Source organism: Carassius carassius, chromosome 5 (genome assembly GCF_963082965.1).
Source record: "Carassius carassius chromosome 5, fCarCar2.1, whole genome shotgun sequence".
Taxonomy (NCBI): Eukaryota; Metazoa; Chordata; class Actinopteri; order Cypriniformes; family Cyprinidae; genus Carassius; species Carassius carassius.
The window spans coordinates 35,978,793-35,999,478 of record NC_081759.1 but is presented as its reverse complement, the minus strand read 5'-3'; the positions used below and the strand labels follow the sequence as shown (position 1 = coordinate 35,999,478).

At 35.8% G+C, this 20,686-nt stretch overlaps 1 protein-coding gene and 1 long non-coding RNA gene across 2 annotated transcripts; one reads left to right on the top strand and one right to left on the bottom strand.

Annotated features, from left to right (window-relative positions):
• Positions 1–217: 217 nt before the first annotated feature.
• LOC132140452 (uncharacterized) lies at positions 218–1,562 on the bottom strand. Its single transcript, XR_009433812.1, has 4 exons — positions 1,434–1,562; positions 1,205–1,289; positions 515–642; positions 218–394 (listed from the first exon to the last, which is right to left on the bottom strand). It is a non-coding gene; the product is annotated as an uncharacterized LOC132140452 (long non-coding RNA).
• Positions 1,563–15,101: 13,539 nt separating this feature from the next.
• On the top strand, positions 15,102–20,248 carry zdhhc23a (zinc finger DHHC-type palmitoyltransferase 23a). Its single transcript, XM_059550979.1, has 6 exons — positions 15,102–15,557; positions 16,406–16,730; positions 17,496–18,146; positions 19,431–19,598; positions 19,695–19,962; positions 20,174–20,248. The coding sequence occupies exons 2-6, from the start codon at positions 16,609–16,611 to the stop codon at positions 20,213–20,215; spliced, it is 1,251 nt and encodes a 416-aa protein (XP_059406962.1). The 5' UTR covers positions 15,102–15,557; positions 16,406–16,608; the 3' UTR covers positions 20,216–20,248.
• Positions 20,249–20,686: the final 438 nt, after the last annotated feature.

The window sequence follows — 20,686 nt, the reverse complement described above, 5'->3', positions numbered from 1 at the left end:
ATATTCACCATTTTCATTTTATTGAAGCATAGAATATAAAGATGATAAAAGTAGCATCAAGACAAATAAGATTCAAGGAAAATAATTATTTATCATCAAAAATACATTAACCTCATATATTAATCAGTTCACACAGATGAGTGATGAAATGTCCTTAAAAGTCACACATTCCCATCCAGTCAACTGTGATTCAGATCATGCGATACAGTACATATAAGACATGTGATACTGTTCCAGAAAATAATGATTCCTTATCATCACATCTAAACTGGTTTCATCTCCCCATCGTGATCTTCTTCTCTCGTGTCTGGAAACAGTTTGTGGTTGATATCCAGCACCGATGTGGTGTAGCATGTTCTCAGCCAGAGGATCTCTCAGTCCTAAGATCCCAGACCTGGTCAAAGTGTAACAAACAATCCAGATGAAGTTGTTTAATGGACAGAGAGCTCAGCTTATGTTCTGTGTGATTTTAGCAGGGTGAGCAACTATGACCCTTGTAGTATTGTACACTTACCATTCTTCAAGCTGCTTTAAGACCTTTTGAGAAGCTTTTTCTCTGAAGACAATTTACCACATCCTCTTCTTTCACTCCTTTCAAGAGCATCACTTGATCAAAACCCCTCATTTGGCTGATGAGATCATCTGTGCAAAGTGAAATTGTTAAAGTATTGCAATAAACAATTTAATTCTGCAAGAATTAAGAAAAAATTACAGAGGCAAAGGTCTTGCTCATGAGACTCCATTAGCATGTGTAGTTCTCAGAGACTCTAGAATTGATCTAATGTTGCAGTAAATGTGTTTTCTTCCTCTAGAATCTCTCTCCAAAGTTCCTGACTTCTCTCACAAATGTGTTTTAGTCTGTGGAGTGTAAGGCCTTGCTTCAAACCAATCAAATATCAATCCACAATTTATAACACAACGTTTACAATACAATGAGATAATGTCAATTGGTGTTTATATCAATTAAACCACTTTTATGGCACTTGTATGCTTTTAAGAAAAACAGGTAGTGTTTTTTAAAAACTTAAGATTAAAAATGTTTCAGTCACACTTTGCTAACATGCTATAATTATAATAGCTGTATCAAATAAAATAACATAACAATAAAAACATTGGAAAGAATAATCACGGCTGACATGACCTGTGAGAGATCATCATAAAGTGCTGTAACACATAACACAGCATTGCTTCAACACACACATACCAGTGGACTTCTGTTTGTTTGAGCACAAGATGGCCGTCTTCATTCCTCATCCTGAGCAAATCATTTCCTTGGTCTTCCTTCTCTTCTGTGAAACAAGATAATCTCTACTTACTCTGTGTGTAATTAATATTGCTCATTAAACATATAATTAAGTTAATTTAAAGTAAGATTCAGACCAGAGCATTTGATGAGTAAATGTTAATTCAAAAATATTAAAAAAAAAAGGTACCTGGGAAGAGCTGATCATGGCAAGATTCACTGAGACTCAGTAATAGCTCTTTTAGTTTTTAGGAAGGTGTGTGAGGGTTGGCTCACCAAAAACTTCTGAAAAAGAAGAGCAGCATTATCTGCAAACAATCCTGTAAGACAGAAATATTATTTCATTACATGCAACTTATTCATTACTTATACATTATTTTTTAGACCATGAAAGCATCCTCTGCAAAGATGCTGTATAATTAATTGCTGTATAAGTCATTAATAGCAAGCTATATTCATATGAGTTGGTTTAAAAATTAATACATGCTAATAGGGCTGTTATCAGTAGTGTAATTGATCTGGTTCTGACAAATTAATCAAAGATTTAATATATATCACGTGACACATTAAACTAGCATTTCTACTCGTGGAGATCACGTATAGTGGGAACATGAACTGATGGGGCTTATTTGAAGTAATTTAATGAGAAGCCAATGAACAATATAAACTTTCTGACTGTGTGATTTTCCAATATTGTGACAGTGTCAGATGAGATTGTCCAGGGGCTTGTACAATATCATACAAGTGTTAAATTGAATTAGTGAATTATTAAGACTTTGATGTGCGACTGTGTTTAGGGATCATTTTAAAGACTTTTCCCCTTTCCAAATACCCATACTTGAGGTCTTATTCACTTGAGAGCTTGTGTATGTGACAGTGCGTGCACAAGACTGTCCCCGGTCTTAATAATGCCAAAGCACAGCATCCTTAACACAAACTAAACCTCTCCAATACTGCACCGGAGCGCTTTACAACGCTTAGTGTATCCCATCATGCATCATGTTTTGGAATTAATCGTGAGACTTTTTGCAGAGATCTCACAGGAGGTCACGCAAACCTTTCCAATGTATGTGAAATATTAATAATAATAATTAGATATTGAGAATAATTTAGTAGTAAAACAAAGTGTTGCACGTTTTCTTGGCGCACAGAAAAGTATATTTATTTTGTACATCATTTGTAACTTCTTTTTATCACTTAATTAGAAGCACCACAAATTAAATTGTCATCTTTAATAGGGACTATTGGAAAAACATTTAGAAGTTTATTTTAAAATGCAAAGTTGAAACGAACTTTGTCATGTTAAGATCGACACACACTTGGGATCTTCATGCTCACTTGGGCCAAATAAAGGAAATGTGCAAAGATGGCAAGTGTGGGTATTTGGACCGTACAACAGTTTAAGAAACAACAAATGCTGTGCAAATGATAACAGCAGGAATGTTTGATAAAAGGGACAAACTATCACAGTCACAGACCAACCTGCCTCTGCAGCTTTCTGTCTTCTCCATTTCTGAAGGAATACCTCTCCACAAACACGACTGGGCTGACTGCTTCCTTTATGTCTTTTCAGCTAAAAAATAAATACAAGGGGAGAGAAAATAAAACAGAATTATATACAGAATGTTAATAGTGATCTGTGAGCAAAATATTTAAGATATAAACTAATATGAATGAACTGCAAGATGGGAAAAATTGGTTTTTTTTTTATTTACATTAGAAAGGTATTACAAGCATGGTACAGTAAATGTGATTACTGTGAAATATGTCATATAAAAGCACATTTAAACACTATCATTACAGTGGTACAACTATAGTTATTTTGGTGATTATTGTGCTATCACGAAACCATAGTAAAACTACAGTTACTGTGGTAAAAAACATGGTAAATGTCTTTTTTACTGGGTTTGACCTACTATTGTAGGTGTCATGGTTACCATGATTTTACTACAAATACAACTTCCATCTTTGAACCTGAAATGAATATAAAACGGATCCCAGGTCTATGGCACGTCACGTGACAGAGTTTAATCACCCCAGTTAGCAGCTGTGTTCATTTAGTTAAACACAATGAAACTCAAAGACAGCCTCGGATGACCGATATAATACAGAGAGTAAACATAAGGCGCTCATCTGATTAATAAAGAAGACAGAATACATTTTATAACAGGCATTAAAAGAGCATATTTACTACTACTCACCCCACCTGCGGCTCTTGTAAACTGATGGCAAGTATCGCGATGTGTGCTGAATGAGATTTCTTGAACGTGATTTCATAGCGATAAACATCTCATGTCAGTGACGCTAGAGGCGCTTGACCAGCCTTCAGTTTTTGATGCTTTGGGAGTGAATGGGTTGACGCACAGCGCGTGATGCGCGTGGTGGAAGTGGCGGTGCTGTAAATTAATTATGTATTATTATTATTTAGGTCTTTTTCGGTTATTATTTCGAAGCTGTGTTGATTTGCTGTTTATTGATATTTTTAAAACTATAAGGCTACATCTATCAACATTTATTTAGATGTTATCATTGTATTCATTCATTTCTTTATTTTAATTATATTATTTCGGTCTTATTACCGGTGAAATATTACAGTAAGCCAGAACACGGGCCGAGCGGGGCTCATTCTAAGCCCATTAGCCACAATCCAACGCGGACATTCATATCGCAGAATCTGACAGCGATCAGCGGCTCATCAGCAACAGCATTTTTAAGCAGCCTTTACAATAACCTTAATAAAAACTTTTAACTTTAGAGTCTAAAGTAAAAAAAAAAAAAAAAAAAAGATCTCTGCTAGATTATTTATTTATTTATTTATTTATTTTTTCTTTTTATTTAAACTATATTGTTTCTAAATGTGAAAATGTGTTACAGTTATGTGTCAAGGACTTGATGTTGATATCTGTAATTAAAAAAAAATCTAGGCCTATGAAAAAAATAAAAATCAATAAAAAAAGTAAAAAAAGAACCATTGTGCATTTTACAGCAAAAAAAGTTTTAATGTGTGTTTTTGTCACCAGCAATACAGTATGTTGCTCAGTTTTGTTACAGTAAGTTAAGCTCCGATTTTAAAAAAAAAAAGTTTCAGTAAGTTTCTTCTGTTGTCCTGTGGGGGGAAAAAATTAATTAATCAGAAAGTATCGTGCTGATGCACGAAAGATGCCTCCAATTGAAATGCATTAGTTTAAAAAAAACGTGCTGCAATCACGAAAATAACGAAATAAACGTGTCCATGCCACGAATAAATAGATTAAATTACGTGCCCAAATCACGAACTGCCGTGAGACTGCATCCGTGTGTGGACCACGGAAGATGAGTGTCATTGACTTGCGTTAGACTTATCCGTGATCTCAGCACAGACTCCGTGCTCGTATCACAGATTTTAGTTAGGCTAACAGAATCAAAGTGAATTTTTATGATGGCAGGACAATGCAATAACTACAATAACTGTCTGGTTAACGTCATTATGGCATTGGAAAAGAAACAAATACTTCAAATGTTGCGTTTCCAAATGAGAAAGCACGTCCGTTGAGCGAGTTCTGTACTCCGTCATTGAAACGGGTATCCGTGTGTGGACCACGGAAGGTCAGTGTCATTGACTTGCGTTGGAGATATATCCGTGGCCACGTCACGGAATTTGGGGCAATTCCGTGATGATTTCACGGATTTTGAGTTAAGGGCCCGTGGACATTTCACGGAATTCTGTGAGACCAGGTTGGTTTTTTCTGCATTGTTCTGGGCTACCTTCTCCAAAAACATAAATGCTTTCTTATCATAGGCTTGGGAAACGCAGCTCTAATTAAATGCACTGTCAGAAGTGAGTGAACGCTCTCTGTAATTGATTGATTCTGCCTTGCAACAATTTGCGTGTGTTCAGATCGGTTCAGATCATAGACTGTATAAAAACAGATGAGATGGAAAATCCCTTCCACACAATTATTTGCTAACATAGGTTATTTGTCCAATTTAAGGCAAATTGTAGGCATTATTTTTTGTTTAATAAACAAAATGGTAAATAAAAACACTTTAGTATCGATACTTTTGATACTTGTATATCGATATATCGATACTTCAGGATCGATTTGACCATCCCTAGTAAATAGCTAATATTAAATTAGCTATTTACTATTTATAAATTAGTAAATATTAAATTAGCTATTTTAGCTATTTAAGCTATTTATTAATTAGTAAATATTAAACTGCACAGTAAAAAAAATTTTTTTTTTTAACCCAAACATTTGTGTTACAAAATTTGGGTCACTGTGTTTGGTTATCTTAAAATTTGGGTCATTTTTTTTCATTGCTGGGTTATTCTGTTGGGTTAAATATAGTTTCCGCTTCACTCCGTTCAAATTTTAACGGTCCAGTCAGCGACTCAGCGGAAAGTGGTTGGAAATGTGAAAGGTCGCTGAAATCATTAAGCCGGACGGACCAGCTCGAGCTAGCTGAGCTCAGACATCAATCATTCGACAGATTCAGTGAGAAGCATTTGAATTCGCTGAATTTTCTGTTAGAAATGTTCAAAACCCTGATGATAGAGCGCAAGGCAGTCCGCACTTTCAGCGGAAATTCGTACCAGCGACCCAAACTTACATAACGTTACCCCTACAAGTTTTAGAAGTAAATATATCAGAATTTTTTGAAAGTGATATTTTAAGGTAAAAAAATAAATAAATGCATACAGTTGTTTTAATGAAGCCATGCATGTTGTATTAAATCCATTACAGGAATAATGCAATAGCCTGAAGTTATGGTATTTTTTTTCTCATGGAGCAATAAAAATGTGCATTATTAAATGTGTTATACTAAACCTTTTATACTTATGTTTTAGATAAATAGATTCCTTTGTAATGAAAAGATTACAACAGCTGAACCTATCCAATGGGGAAGTCGTGGCCTAGTGGTTAGAGAGTCTTGGTCTGGCAATACCACGACCAAATGCTCCCCGGCAGCCGCAGCATAAATGGCTCCCCACTGCTCCAGGTGTGTGTTCACTGCTGTGTGTGTGCACTTTGGATGGGTTAAATGCAGAGCATGAATTCTGATACTTGGCTGTATGTCACTACACATCTGGTGTAGCCTGGTTTCTCCCAATACCACCAATAAGGAGTTCTTTGCCACAGTTGCCTGTAACTTGCTCAAAGCATCAAAGGATTAAACAGTCTGTTCACCAAAAAATGAAATTTCTGTCATTAAGTAAGATACCCTCATGTCATCCCAAACCCATAAAATAGTCAACATGACTACAGTGGTTTCAACTTAATGCTATGAAGTGACGAGAATACTGTGTTTATCATATATGAAACCTAAAGTTTATTTATTCTTTCAGGATTGGTATTAATATTGTGCACTACCTCAACGAGATAAGCCCGGGTCCACATGTCTCTGTGTTTGGAGACAAAGAAAATTCCTCCCAAATTTTCATCATTTTCAATGGAGAGGGAGTTGAAAAGGACTCCTTACTTCAAGCAGTGAATGAATGCTTCAAAATGTTCCACATCTATGACATAAACTACCCAAAGCCCTCTGTCCTATTTGGGAGTTCATGCAGTCTATAATGGCGCTTTTCCACTACACAGTACCAGCTCGCCTCGACTCGCCTTTGTTTGGTTTTCCACTGTGTAAAAGTTGTACCTGTACCTGCTTCCAGATACTTTTTTTTGTATCACCTCCAGCGAGGTTCTGAGCGAGCTGAGGTGATACTAAAATGTGAGGTGAAAACACGGCAGACTGCTGATTGGTCAGAGAGAATCGTCACTATTCACGGCGTCATCATTGCACGCGCAAGACGGAGTAAACTCTCCTGTTTATTTCAGCAGTTTAGTTTTGCTGCTCTCAGCCTCTCCTGAAACAATGTTTGTCTTCTTGCTGTGAGAAACAGCCACATCCCGAGGATCAAAAACAGCATACACTCGTTTTTTTCCATTGTCCTGCGTGTCTGAGTAGCGGGTGTGTGTCGCGTAGAAGATTACGTCACGGCAGATTCTTGCGGCGTCACTATGACGAACAGATACTATTGTGGAGGTACTATCTGCAATGAAAAATGGAGTGAAAAGCGAGGCGAGTTGAGTTGAGTTGAGCTGGTACTGGTACTGGTAATGGAAAAGCGCCATAATATTACTGAAGTAATCAGTAGGTCCAGTAGCCAAAACACATTAAAGGGTTAGTGTACCCAAAAATGACTCACTCTCATGTCGTTCCAAACCCGTAAGGCTGTGCTTTTGCGGAACACAAATTAATTTATTTTTGATGCATTCTGACAGCTCTCTGACCCTCCCACAGACAGCAAGGATACTACCACAATCAAAGTCCAGAAACGTAGCGAGGAGATTGGTAAAATAATACATAAAATGGATCCGCATGGCCCAGCTAACACAGAACATCATACGCTGTTTGCGTTTAGTGGGTACTCTCAGAGACAATTTATAAGAGACATGCCTTTCTCAATCCTGAATACAACTATATAAGGAAAACCTGTAACGGCAAAGATGGCGGTTGTATGCACATGTCCCGCCCCTCCTGCTGGAAAGCCAATCATCTGCTTTTAACAGTCAAGCTGAGAAACATTTAAGCCTATCGTCTGGTTCCACTGACGCATGCGCACAGTTGAGGTTTTGCGACAGCAGAGATGATTTGGTGACAGCGAGTTGTGGTGTGTGCAAGATCAAATGGAATCCACATAGAAGAGTAAATAAAAAATAATAATTCCAAATATTGTACTGTACAGTGATAAAACTAATTACGTACACAATTATTGTATGTAAAATCAAAATTACATAACACAAAAGTGATTGGTACAACACCGGCATTCTGGATAGAGATGTAAATGAAGTTGGTGTCGTGAACCCTTGCGCATGCGTAGTAAAAGTATAACCTGTGAGAAAAAAAGGCGTTTTAAACCTTATTTTGGAGCAAAGTCATCAAACTTTTTCAACGATTTTTATCATATTTTACTGCTGTTTCTATACATGCAGTTTTTATGTCCGGGTGGCCAGTGAAAGTGCAGTCCTGACTCTCTGCCCATTCATTTAGATAGGAGCCTGGTCTTGTTAGTCCGAAATAGCTGCCCGGAGGCATCACCAAGATGGCGGCAGAGTGGCACGACTTGCCTAAAAGGACTTTGATACTCTCCAAAATGACGCTAGGGTGAAGAATTGCTGAGTAAAATCTTCTCTTTTTTTCTTTTCTTCACATAAAAAGTATTTTCATATCTTAATATTACAGTTGAACATATTACTGATGACACATGGATTGTTTTACCGATCTCCTTGCTACGTTTCTGGACGTTGATCGTGTAGGGACCCATGCTGTCTATGGGAGGGTCAGAGAGCTGTCAGATTTCATCAGATATACCTTAATTTGTGGTCTGAAGATGAACGGAGGTCTTAACGGGTTTGGAACGACATGAGGGTGAGTAATTAATGACAGAATTTTCATTTTTGGCTGACCTATCCTTCTAAGGTGTTTATAACACAATGCATATAGTGTACACTGTACCCTTTTTATTAAGAATATATTAATTTCTTAATATAATAAGTATTATAAACATATGTTCCTCATTTACACATTTGTGTAGTTTTTGAATTGGTATACTCAATGTTAACATTTGTGATTTTAATTCTTTGTACAATATGTGCACAAATGTTTCGAATGTATATTTCTGTACTGTACGTGCACATCTGTGTTTTAAATATGTATTATATGTGCACCTGTTTACGTTTTCATTTGGTAAACTATATGTGCACCTTTTTTTGGTATACTGTATGTGCACATTTGTTTTGCATCTTTTATATCGGATCTGTACTTTTTTATGAATATTTGTGCTGTTTTGTGTTTTGAATTTAACGTGTATTTTAATTTATCTATATTGTATGTATACATTTGTTTTGAATTTAATGTTTTTTTTATATTTGTACTTCAATATTTATCTGCCATGTGTTCTACATGTTCACTGATTTATTTTGAATTCATGCAAATAAGTTCGCATATTTAAATTAAATGTTTTTAAAACAGATTTATTGTTTTTCTAAAATAAACAAACTGTATTTTAATCATTAAAACAATCTCATAAATAAAAGTAAATAATTAACCCAACTGTTGTAAAATAACCCACAGTTGGGAAGGTGCTATGTTAATCCATAGTTGGGTTACTTTTTGCGTAATTTTTTTAAGCCAAACCAACCCCCCACGCGAACAGCACCCCCAACCTAAAACATCTTCCCGCACCCCTGGCTATAAATACAATAGCTTACAGTGCTTGCAGTGTTATTAAATTTAAATTAAATTTAATTAATGGTGTTATGGTCACACTAAGTCCCTTTACTAAAATTAGAGACTCAAAAGTCGCAAGGATTAAAATAACAAAAGTCCTGCGTGGAGCCTAAATCCTACAACCATTACTCTATTCGGTCAGCAGTAGTCTAGTAGTCAGTTCAGAATGAATTCCTCAGATTTTCTGAATCAAGCCTGAATTACCAATAAACAGAACTGACAAAAGTGGTGTCAAATAATTAATGTAACTCAATGTTAAACTGATATGAGTAATGTTTTAAAGATAACATTAAGCCTCAGTACAGTATTACATGTTCATCTCTAAAGTCTGCTCATTTGTTTGAGTTTCCTTGTTCATTTTGTAAAGCTACTTTACTGTAGAACACAGACAAATGAGAACGCTCAATGCTAATTGAAAGACATACTCTTACCTGTGTTATCAGATTGGAAAAGTTTACTAAGTAAGTTTCTAGAAGTTAAGAGACTGAGGAAAGCCATTTCTGAGAGAAGTGTAACACTCTGACATTGAGTTGACAGAGCTTCACTTTACATCCCCCTCCTACATCTCACACACACACACACACACACACACACACACATAGTTTAGTCCCCTTTCACCCACACTGTATTACCTTGCATATCTATCTGTATATCTTTACTGTAGAAAAATTAAAATAAAATTACAAACAGGCTACAATGTAATGTTAATGATTTTTTTGCGTATCAATATTTTACAGGTGTTTTACCTGAATATTGCATTGCACTGAATTACATCTGATATTTGAGAGAACATCACATTAGCTGACTTCATAAATTGATGTTGATTTTAATAAAATGTTTGTTTTTTTTACTCACCATTATAGTGATTAGTGTTCCCTTGGGTTGGGCACTTGGAACTTCGTTTATATTATTTTTATTATAATTTTCTGTCTCTTGATGTAGCAATGAATCATGAAATCAGTGTTACTTGATTGCAAGGAAAGAAATGTAATAAATAGGATGCTTTTAGAAGGTGATATATATTATTAAATCATTAGCTTGTGTATTTTTATGTTATTAATGAACTTTTACATTTTCATTGTTTTTCATAATCACATGAAGAACTTTTAATTGAATTGATATAATATAATATTTTGATATTTGTATTAATATGCTCGCCACACACAGACTTCAACATTTAGTACAACAATCAAAACAATGGTGACAATTACATTATTTATTTGTATTAATTGTAACAATAACCATTTTATTTGCTCTTTTTGTTGTGCTATTATTGACAAAGACAAATAAAATGGACAAATAAAAACAACAACAACAAAAAAAAGCAATTGCATAATTTATTCATGCCGCAATTCACTCTGGGAGTTAGTGAGCAGCTATACTAAGTCACAAGTAAATCTAAAGTAAAGGATCAAGTACCTCCTACAGTTCTTTTTTAGTTATTAGAACTCTTGTGTACGTAAATCTATTCTAACTAAGCATTTGTCAGCAGTGTTGGGGATTTTGTTATTTAATTACAAAATAAATGCAACTTTAATCTGATGCAGTTACTAAGAAAAAGGTTACATTTTATTTTTAGGAGTAGTTACTTATGTTACATGTACTTACTAATATTATTTTTATTTTTTAATTTTTATTATTTTTAATTAATTACACATGATTGCATGCAAGTAAATCAAACCCTAATCCTAAACCTAACAAACCATATAGTAAATACATGTAATTAATTATTATTACTTAGTACTCAAATGTACCATTACTATAAAGTTTAATCTTAAAATAAAGTAACCAAAAAAATCTCTAATTAAATTACAATTACTTATGAAAATGTTAAAGATTATAAAGGGGTTTACATCTGAATATTTCACACACATACAGATTTGATTGATTTCTTTCCCAAATTGCATTTACTGCTCTAAAATATGAGACACTGATGTTTCATAAGTTTAGGACACAGAATAGGACACGTGCTTATTCAATTACTTTTTTATTTCCTGTTTGGGTTTATGTATATGCTTAATTTTTTAAGATTAACTGATTTTTTCCCCCCCAAAGCATTACTAGATGCCAGTTATGGCTATGCAAAGGTTTTGATTTCAAATTAGTATAATAGCTATTAAACTATATCTTATGATCATGAATCTGTATTTAACCTGATCTCAAAGTATACATACCTGCTAAAGTCTTATTTTGTGGTGGTTGTGCTTTAAATTAAATAATTATGATCTTAATTCAAGTGAAGAGAAAGTCTTAGAGAAAGTCTTACAATAACAAGTTTTGACATACTGTAAAGTTGACCCTGCCTGCATTAGATGTTGATTAACTTTTGGAAACATTTGTTAAAATTTTTGAAAATAAATAAAAAAGTAATCGAACATAATCAGTTACATTACTTTAATAATTGAAATAGTTACCCTACTACAAGATTTTACATTTGAGTTTTTCTCAAAACAGTGATATGAATACTATAATTGTCCTAAACAGATTGTATTCATTCATTTCATACAAATTACAAAACATGCAAATAATGTCAAAACACTTATAAAGTATTGTTGTATAAAGTATTATTGTTCATAGTACAGATTTTTAGTCCTTCTGGGACTACTTGTGTTATTTACAATAAATATAGAAATAAAAATAAAATCTAATCTAAACATCTGTCAGTCTACGTTTTTTTATCTTCCTATATTTTGTCATTGTACATAATCACCCTCCATTATGTGCCGTAACTAAATTAAGTGGCTTCTGTCAAAGGGTATTTATACAGTTCTCTAAATTCTGGATTAAAATCTCCCGCAAGAGCAATGTGAGCCCTCCAGAGTCTACAAAGTGTCTACAAAGTCTATTAGGGGGAGATTACATGATGACAAATGGATGTGGTCTGTTGTGTTGAGATGTGCAGTAGATGTGGGTATCTTTGCATGAAAACTCAACTCTACTGCGGAAGAATGTTTATTGAGTTTATGTTAAAATACTCTATAGTGATTTGTAACTGTCTGTTTGTAAATAAATGTCTTTCAAAACCCCTGTAAGGAAGGCCATTATGAATCTGCATGCATATGGATCATGCTATTTTAAGGATATAATTATAAAGGCATTTGTTGTACAGTTTATCATTAGAAAGGGTCCCATGTCACACCCTGATCTTTCTGTTTGTTTGTGCCTCTTTCAAACTCTCCAGCTTGCTCATGATTTTATTACAGAGTGTGTGTAGAGCAAATACAACAGTCTCTGCAAAAATAGGCACATGCAATTTGTCTCTCTTCCTTGCTCTCTATCAGACATAAAATGCATAACGGTTATGGATAAACTGAGTTTCCGGATCATTATATCATCTCCGTCAGACAAAGAAGGACAACAGGCTACACCCATAGATGCATTAGACAGACAGACTGCATTAGACCAAGTGCATTAAGCCTAAAGGTCGGCTGCCGTATGTGAGTGTGTGTGAGCGGTAATCATATGCAGGCTTTTAACACACTCCTCCAGTTAATTCCGGTTCACTTTTAGTCTTCACCACGGAGAAGCTCAATACCAACTGCATTACTGTAAGACATTACAGTAAGAGCTGCACTATCATGACAGAGCCTAGATAAGACTCCAGAGCCAGTGTGCTGCAAGATATTTTTACACACTAATGTTTTGTTAAGTTGATTATGGCTGTCTTTAAAGGGACAGTTCAGCCAAAATTTAACATTCTGTCATCATTTACTCACAAACCTGGATTACTTTCCTTTCTCTGTGGAACACAGGATTTTGTTGAAAAGTGCATGGGGTAGGGGCCTTCGGGTCAAAAAGGCTGAGACCTCTTTTCTTATTTCAATGTATAAGCAAACAAGTTTTGTGATTAATTGTATACTCAGATGAAATACTCACAGGCACACACAAAAGCACATCTGAGGTCCTGCATACCAACTGGCAAAATGGAGCTCCAAATCAGCAGATTATGAAGACCAGTTAGTTTTGTTTTGCCTCAAATGATGAGGTCATAACAGAGGAGCACCTGTTGCATTTTAGAGACTGATTTATCAGTAAACTGTGGCTGTTGAAGCCTCTTGCACTCTTGCTAATGGCACTTTGTGTTGCTAATCGTGACTGGTGTTTGTACCATTTAATGAACTGAAAGTTATACACATGCATATTATTTAGCAAAAAAGTCCTGCACATACAGACTTTGTATTGTAAAAGCAAGTTCATATAAAGCCAGGGGTGGTGCTTGAGTCTGTTTTATTAAGTGTATATTTAATACCTTTCTTTTCTTGAAACCGTAGTCCCAGTGTCATTTGCTTTTAACAGGTGCCTAGTGTGCTTTGCAGTAGCAAGAACCTGCACTGGTTTTATGAGGGACCATTGTGTCCACCTGTTGGGTCCGGTCAGGACCTACAAGAAACATGATCTTAGAGGGTGTGGTCACATTGAAAGGATTGACGCCTGTCCTGAACTATCGTGAGGAGGTCACACATCATCTCTGCTGTGACCATAGTTTGACCCTGACCTCCAAATATGGCTGCTAAAGATCAAGGCGCCAACTGCTGAGTACACACACAACCAAGTTTGGGGTGAAGGGAGTTATGAGCACCGTAAGTGATCTGATGACATGTATTCAGCATTAGTCAAGACTTGGAAGTAACCTAGTATTTTGTTTTTGGATGGGATTGGGGACTGCAGGAATGTCTGCTCTCTGCCACCATTAAAACTCCATGAGAGACCACTGGCTTTCCCATCGTGTAGCACCTGCTGTCCACCAGAAGAAAACTTTTAATGGCTGACTTGCAAGAATCGTACGGGCATTTGTGAGTCTGTCTGAGAAAAGCTGAAGTGAGATGCAGATGTTTCTTGAAAGTTTGTAGCAGAGACGTCATGCACATTCATATTCCTTGGTTTATGTAAAAAAAAATATATGGGAACAAAGGCAAAACTACAAAAATAGAAAATTTGTATATCTTGTTTTGTCCTCTGTCTAAATATATGCTTTTCAATTCATGAAGTTCATAAGATGCACCTTTGAGCTATTTCAGAGAACTGGTTTTCCATTGGTTGATCTTCAATCTTTTCAGTAGTGAAATTCATGGTGAATTTACAAGAAATATGTATAACATATGCTTGACAGTTTATGACAATATAAATAATAGTAACAACAGAATTTAAAATAGGCTTATTTAAGGCTACAATGAAGGGTCAAGGGTGAAAGGTCTTGACTGGTTCAAATTTGACATGCAGCTCAAAGATGTTATACTTTTTAAAAATTATTATTGTCATAAAACTAAAATTTACTTTCAGTTTGTTTACATACAATATCCAGATACCTGACAATAAAAAATAAAATAATAAAAAAAAGTATTCACCGCTTATTTATTACCAAAAACGGGTTAAAATAGAACACAATAGAAGGGTTTAGAGTTGAGGTGAAAAGGCGACTGTGACCCTGTGGCCCGCTGGTTATGAACGGTATGCGGGCAGCTATCTCTCCGCGCTGCTTCACGTTGTCGCTGTCACGGTAACACCTGCCAGCTTCCTTTTTCATCGCCGCCACCCAACCCTAATCGGTAACAACGCGTGTAAACAGATCCTCTGACGCGCCTGCCCTCTCAGAACGCGTGAGAGAGCGGAGCGTTAGCGCGCAGAGTTATCTATCACTGCCTTCCGGACAGTCCTGAGAGTCCTCACGGGCTGCTCCTCATCTCCTGATAAACCCTACAAGGACGCGCCTTTCTGTTTGTTGAATGTATTTCACGGAGCAAAAAAAAAAATAAATTTGCTTTCGTTTTTTAAATGAAACGAAGACCTGCCTGGATTTCCATCTGTTTTCAATTACGGGAAGTAATCATTTGAGAGGGATAAAAAAAAAAAATCGGATTAACTGGAAAACTTCAGCTGGATTTCTCTGGATGCCATTTTGACACCTTAGGCTAATACAATGAGCTGGAGTGACCTGTTCTTTCACCAAACTACTAAAAGTGCATGACAGAAGATGAGGAACTAAATTGACAGCCTCTTCGTGGGATGCACTTCCACCCGTGTTGTTTAGGCTGTTAAATCATAGGTAACGGATTGATTTTGAGATTATTTAAAAAAGAAATTATTGTTGATACATATTTTAAGTGGTCTTCAGAAATGATAATCCTGTGCAGGGTTAATTTTAAATCACAGCAAGGGCAAATCTTTTGTTTACTCCAGGGGACAAATGTAATTTAGAACATTTCTAACACATGCCACTCAATAATTTTCTCTATCCGACAACTGTGATGGAGAATGGCCTCTGAGGGAAAAGTTTTTTGATGGCCCAATTACGGGATCCACATGAGAAGTGAGATGGCCTTAATTCAATAAAGATACAAAGAGCGGATTCAGATATTAATATTTTCTGCTTTGATACACTCCATGTAAATTATTTACAGACCAGTTCTTATGTTATTGTGTGTCCTCCTGTATGTCTGGTCCTAAGTGTTATTAGTGCTTTTCCTCTGTGACCTAAAACTAGTTAAGTGTGAAGGCCACAAATGTGTAAGTTAACTATAAAAATAATTCACCTTACTTTGAATATTCTGTTTTTTTTTGTTTTTTTTTCATATACAGTATATGTATGCCCGTGATGATGACAACAAAACAATCTGATTTCAAAGAAAACAGCTAAATTCATTTAAAATAAAATAAAAGTAAAATAAATCAGAATCTGTCCATCTGGTTCATAAAGTTCATAAATCTAAGAAAGAACTGAGAATCAAGATGGCTGGGGTAAATGAGTTATTCACATTTCATAAATCTATGTCATAAGTCTGTGAATTGCTCATTGTGATTGTCTGATAAGAATTGAGATCAACAGGAAAAAATGTGTACAATAAGAAGAGCATGGTGGTTGAAATTGTCCTCAATTTTATGCTTTTTTTTCAGACAATGCAACGCATGCTTTGACATGACACTTCTGATGTAAAGAGCAGCAGATGACCAGTGAGGAAGCTAAACAAGAAATCTGATAAAATTACCAACAGCCTTGTTCCAAGTTGAATTAACCCTTTCCACTCAGTTGTGTTCTAACCTACTCCTAAAGAAAGCTTGAGTTCACAGTGGAAGCAGGTTGTCTCTGACATCAAGAGATGAAACGAGAACGCTTTAAGCCCCCAGAACCAGATGACCCTCTGTGCTGCTGTGGAGACATCGACGAGCAGAGAGAGTACTGCTGCTGTGACTGTGAAGAACTCGATGACGCCTGCGAAAGGTCAGAGATCTAGCAGTTAAGATCATTGCATGCAGAGGAAGTTTGTCATTACGTTTGTTCATTTAAGCTTTTTAAAGTGTATACTAAAATGATTCTAGGAATGAATTTTGTGCATTTACTAACCTTTATGTTGGTCCAAACACCTTTTTTTAATCAGTGGAATCCCTTGTGAAAGGGGTAATGAATGTGCACTTGTAGTATACTTCTAATCCTATAAATTGTACTTGCTGATATAATGTAATCTTGATTAAATAAATGGCCACTTAAGTGTACTTAAGAGTTCACTTTCATAACACACATTTTAAAGTGTACTTTGTAATAATGTCAAATTTAAATCATGTTTTTGTCATCCTGTAAAGTACTCAAAAGTGTGCGTGTATTTTAATATATTTAAATGCATCCATTACACATTTCAATGGAAATGACTAATGGTTATTTAGCAGTACACATATAAAGATGAACTTTATTCCTACTTAACTGGGTTCAAGCACTATAGATTATCTAACTGCATTTAATATACATTTAAACCATTAATACATTTTCATTTAATGGAAATTAACATGTTATTAAGTTTCTAAAACATTCAGTTCCATTAGCTATATACTTTTATATATATGTTATGTCGGTAATAATCCCTTTTTTTTTAATTATGCAACTTTTATCCATACAAAAAGTCAGTGATAACATAAAGTTAAACACTTTTATGTTTAACTTTAAAGCTGTTTTGCTCTTTTCAGTGAATTTTTCTGTATTTCCTCTCAATAGGTTACTAAGAGGAGAGCCGGACAAGCCAGACATCTTCTCTCGTTTCATCTCTCGAATGGGTGATTGTTTGGGTTTGCCCTGTTGTGCCATAGGACACCTTCGATTGGAAATATCTGTCTTGCCTCCGATGGTATTAATTCCTGGCCTGTTGCGAGTGGCAGCATTTAACTGTGTGTTGGGAGTTGTAGTCCTAACTGTCCTACCAGGACTGGTGCTTTGGTATTACTATGTGACTCACAGAAGAAAAAGACGCACATTGTTTTTCCTTAGCTTGGCACTTTTCTCCCTTGCCTACATGTACTACCTTTTCCTTACTGAGATCGTTCCCAGAGGAGACGTCAGTAATCTGCAGCTGGTTACTGCGACGACAGGCATGATGTTGACACTTATCTCCCTTGTGCGCACCAAACAAGGACCAGGCTTTGTCAAATCCCAGTCATTAGCTCCTCGAGTTAACAGTATCTCTACAACCAATCAGAACCCAAACATACCTGGAGACTCTGCCCCCTGCAATGGAATCAGCCAGTCAAATGGGGAAAAGGAAGGGAAGAAGAAGTTATGTCCTGTTTGCCGATTGGTGCGCCCACCAAGGGCAGGGCACTGCAGGATCTGTGGAGCTTGTGTCCTTCGAATGGACCACCATTGTGTTTGGTGGGTGTCTCATTCATTCTTCTTTAAAAATTGACCACGAGCACTTTATTCCTAGTGTAAAGTGAATTGAACATTGTTTTTTGTGTGTGTGTGTGTGTGTTTTAAGGTCTCTTATGCTTAAAAAATACAGTAAAAAACAGCAATATTTTGAGATTATCACAATTAATATATCTGTTTTCTTTTTTAAATATATTTAAAAATTTTATTTTATTCCTGTGAATTTTCAGCATCATTACTCCAGTCTTCAGTGTCACATGATCCTTCAGAAATCATTCTAATATAGATTTGGTGCTCAAGAAAAAGGTCTTATTATTTATGTTATGTTATATTATTTATTAGAAATGGAAAATGTTAGTAATATTATAAAAGTCCTTACTTGTCACTTGTGATAAATTAAAAAAATAAAATCATACCAACCCCGGATTTTAAATTGTAGTGTATATGCTGATATGTATATCCTAAATAATAACTCCCTTTAAGGATGTAACTTTATTCCATTTATGAGTTTCATATAGCAAATATGCACTGTATAATTAATTAAAAGTGTTTATTCTTATATTTTATTATTTTTATTATAAATAATGTTTTACAAATTGTATTTGAAAATATAGAATTAAAAAATATATAATATTGAATTATTAAATAATTATTTTAAAACATTTATATGAAAGAAACATTACAAATAAAAAAATTAAAAAACTCGGCTTCACAGACTTACCATTGCATTGTAATTTTAGACGTTCATTAATAACATCACTTTATATTTGTGTTTGTTTGCTGGGTAATCGGTCAAGTGAAAATATTTTCTGTTATTTAAAATATACATTTTTGTGTTGTTATTTGTGCTTTTCCTTATAAAATGCAAATCCCTACTACAGAAATAGTTTAACAATTCCACAATAAATCGTTTAATGTAGTGCCAGTCATTTGATTTATTTTCTGATCTTTTCACACTTGTATGCATGTATTCCCTACCCCATCAGACACACACATATGTTTAAGCTGATTCCCAAAAGACGTCACTGGAGCAGGCAGGCTGGTGAGACATGTGCAAAGGCCACAGGAATGCAGCTTTCAACACAGTAAAGGGGACTCTCACCAGGCCAATCTGTCACACAGCCACAAATAAAAATATGAACATGCCATGAGCCACATAATTCTCAATAAGCCACACCAAAAAGAGATAAAATAGTATAACTGTTCCTTGAATGAGAATGTTTGTATGTGTGTTTGTATGGCTGCTTACTTGCTGTGTCTTTGTATGTATGTGACCTTTAATGACAGGATAAACAGCTGTGTAGGTCAAGCCAATCACAGACAGTTCATTTTGACGCTCCTTCTCTTCCTGCTGACATCGTTCTACGGGATCAGTTTGGTGTTAAAGAGTATATGTCCAAGACGGAGTCTATTCACAGCCATTTTATACTGCCCTGGAGTTTATAATCAATACAGGTATATTATCCAATACTCTTATTTAATGGAAAATATGCAAAAACACAGTGTGTTTTCAGCCTAATGTAACACATTTCTGTGTGTTTGTGTGTGTAGCACAGCGCTGTGCTTTACATGTGTGTGGTACAGCGTGATCATAACAGGCGGTCTGCTCCACCTGTTCATCCTTCAGATCATCAATGTCAGTTACAATGTAACGGAACGCGAAGCTCAGATCGCTTTGCGCAACAAAACTGGTAGACAACGCTTCTGTGGCCTGGTTGTGGAGACTGGCGTCTATTCACGAGGCTTACTCCAGAACTGGATTCAGTTCCTCACAATGAACACGGATGAGAACGGTTCCCCTTTCACCTTCACAGACATGGTATGAGTCAAGGGACTACAAATGTGATCCTAGGTAGTATTTAAAGTATGAAAATCATGCGATATGTTAAACAACTAAAGCATCATGTTAGGCATAAAGAGTAGGATGACACATTTACCTTGTTTGCACCAGTTGTATTGTTAAGGCATGCGTTCCTTTTAAACTGATAAACAATCATATTAAATACCTTTTTTTGTTGTTTTTATTCCAGTGGTCATATCTCTGTATGGACATATTGAATTGGGTTCTATGACCACAGCAATGTTTTTATGAAATATAATAAAACGTACTCGGTTACTAATGTAACCTCGGTTCTCTCTAGAAGAGGGAACGAGTACTGTGTCTTAGCTAAGACGCTACGGGAAAGTCTCTTTTCATGAAACACTGAAGCAAAAAATTATCCTTAATTTTGAATTATTGTAAAGCGCATTTGCAGCAGCACACAGCCATAGGCGAGACGGCTCGCTCGCTCATTGGCTGCTCTGCAGCAACTGCACAAGCCTATCGAGCGCAGGCTGATGCAACATCAGACCATGGTGGGCGCTCGCGCCCTCCATGCCACTTCCTGCCGAAACGGGTGTGGCCTAGCCCTATAAAGGGAGCTCGAAAAGGCTGACTCACCTGATTTATTTCATCGCCGAAGCGAACCACAGTGAATCGTACGCACGGCAGAGAACGCAGTACTCGTTCCCTATTCTAGAGAGAACCGAGGTTACGTTAGTAA

What these genes read in the sequence shown, in the direction of transcription:
- zdhhc23a (XM_059550979.1), top strand. Translation starts at nt 16,609, where the DNA reads ATGAAACGAGAACGCTTTAAGCCCCCAGAACCAGATGACCCTCTGTGC. An exon ending in ATGGACCACCATTGTGTTTG is followed by an intron (nt 18,147 to 19,430) that starts GTGGGTGTCTCA and finishes CTTTAATGACAG; the next exon opens with GATAAACAGCTGTGTAGGTC. An exon ending in GGAGTTTATAATCAATACAG is followed by an intron (nt 19,599 to 19,694) that starts GTATATTATCCA and finishes TTGTGTGTGTAG; the next exon opens with CACAGCGCTGTGCTTTACAT.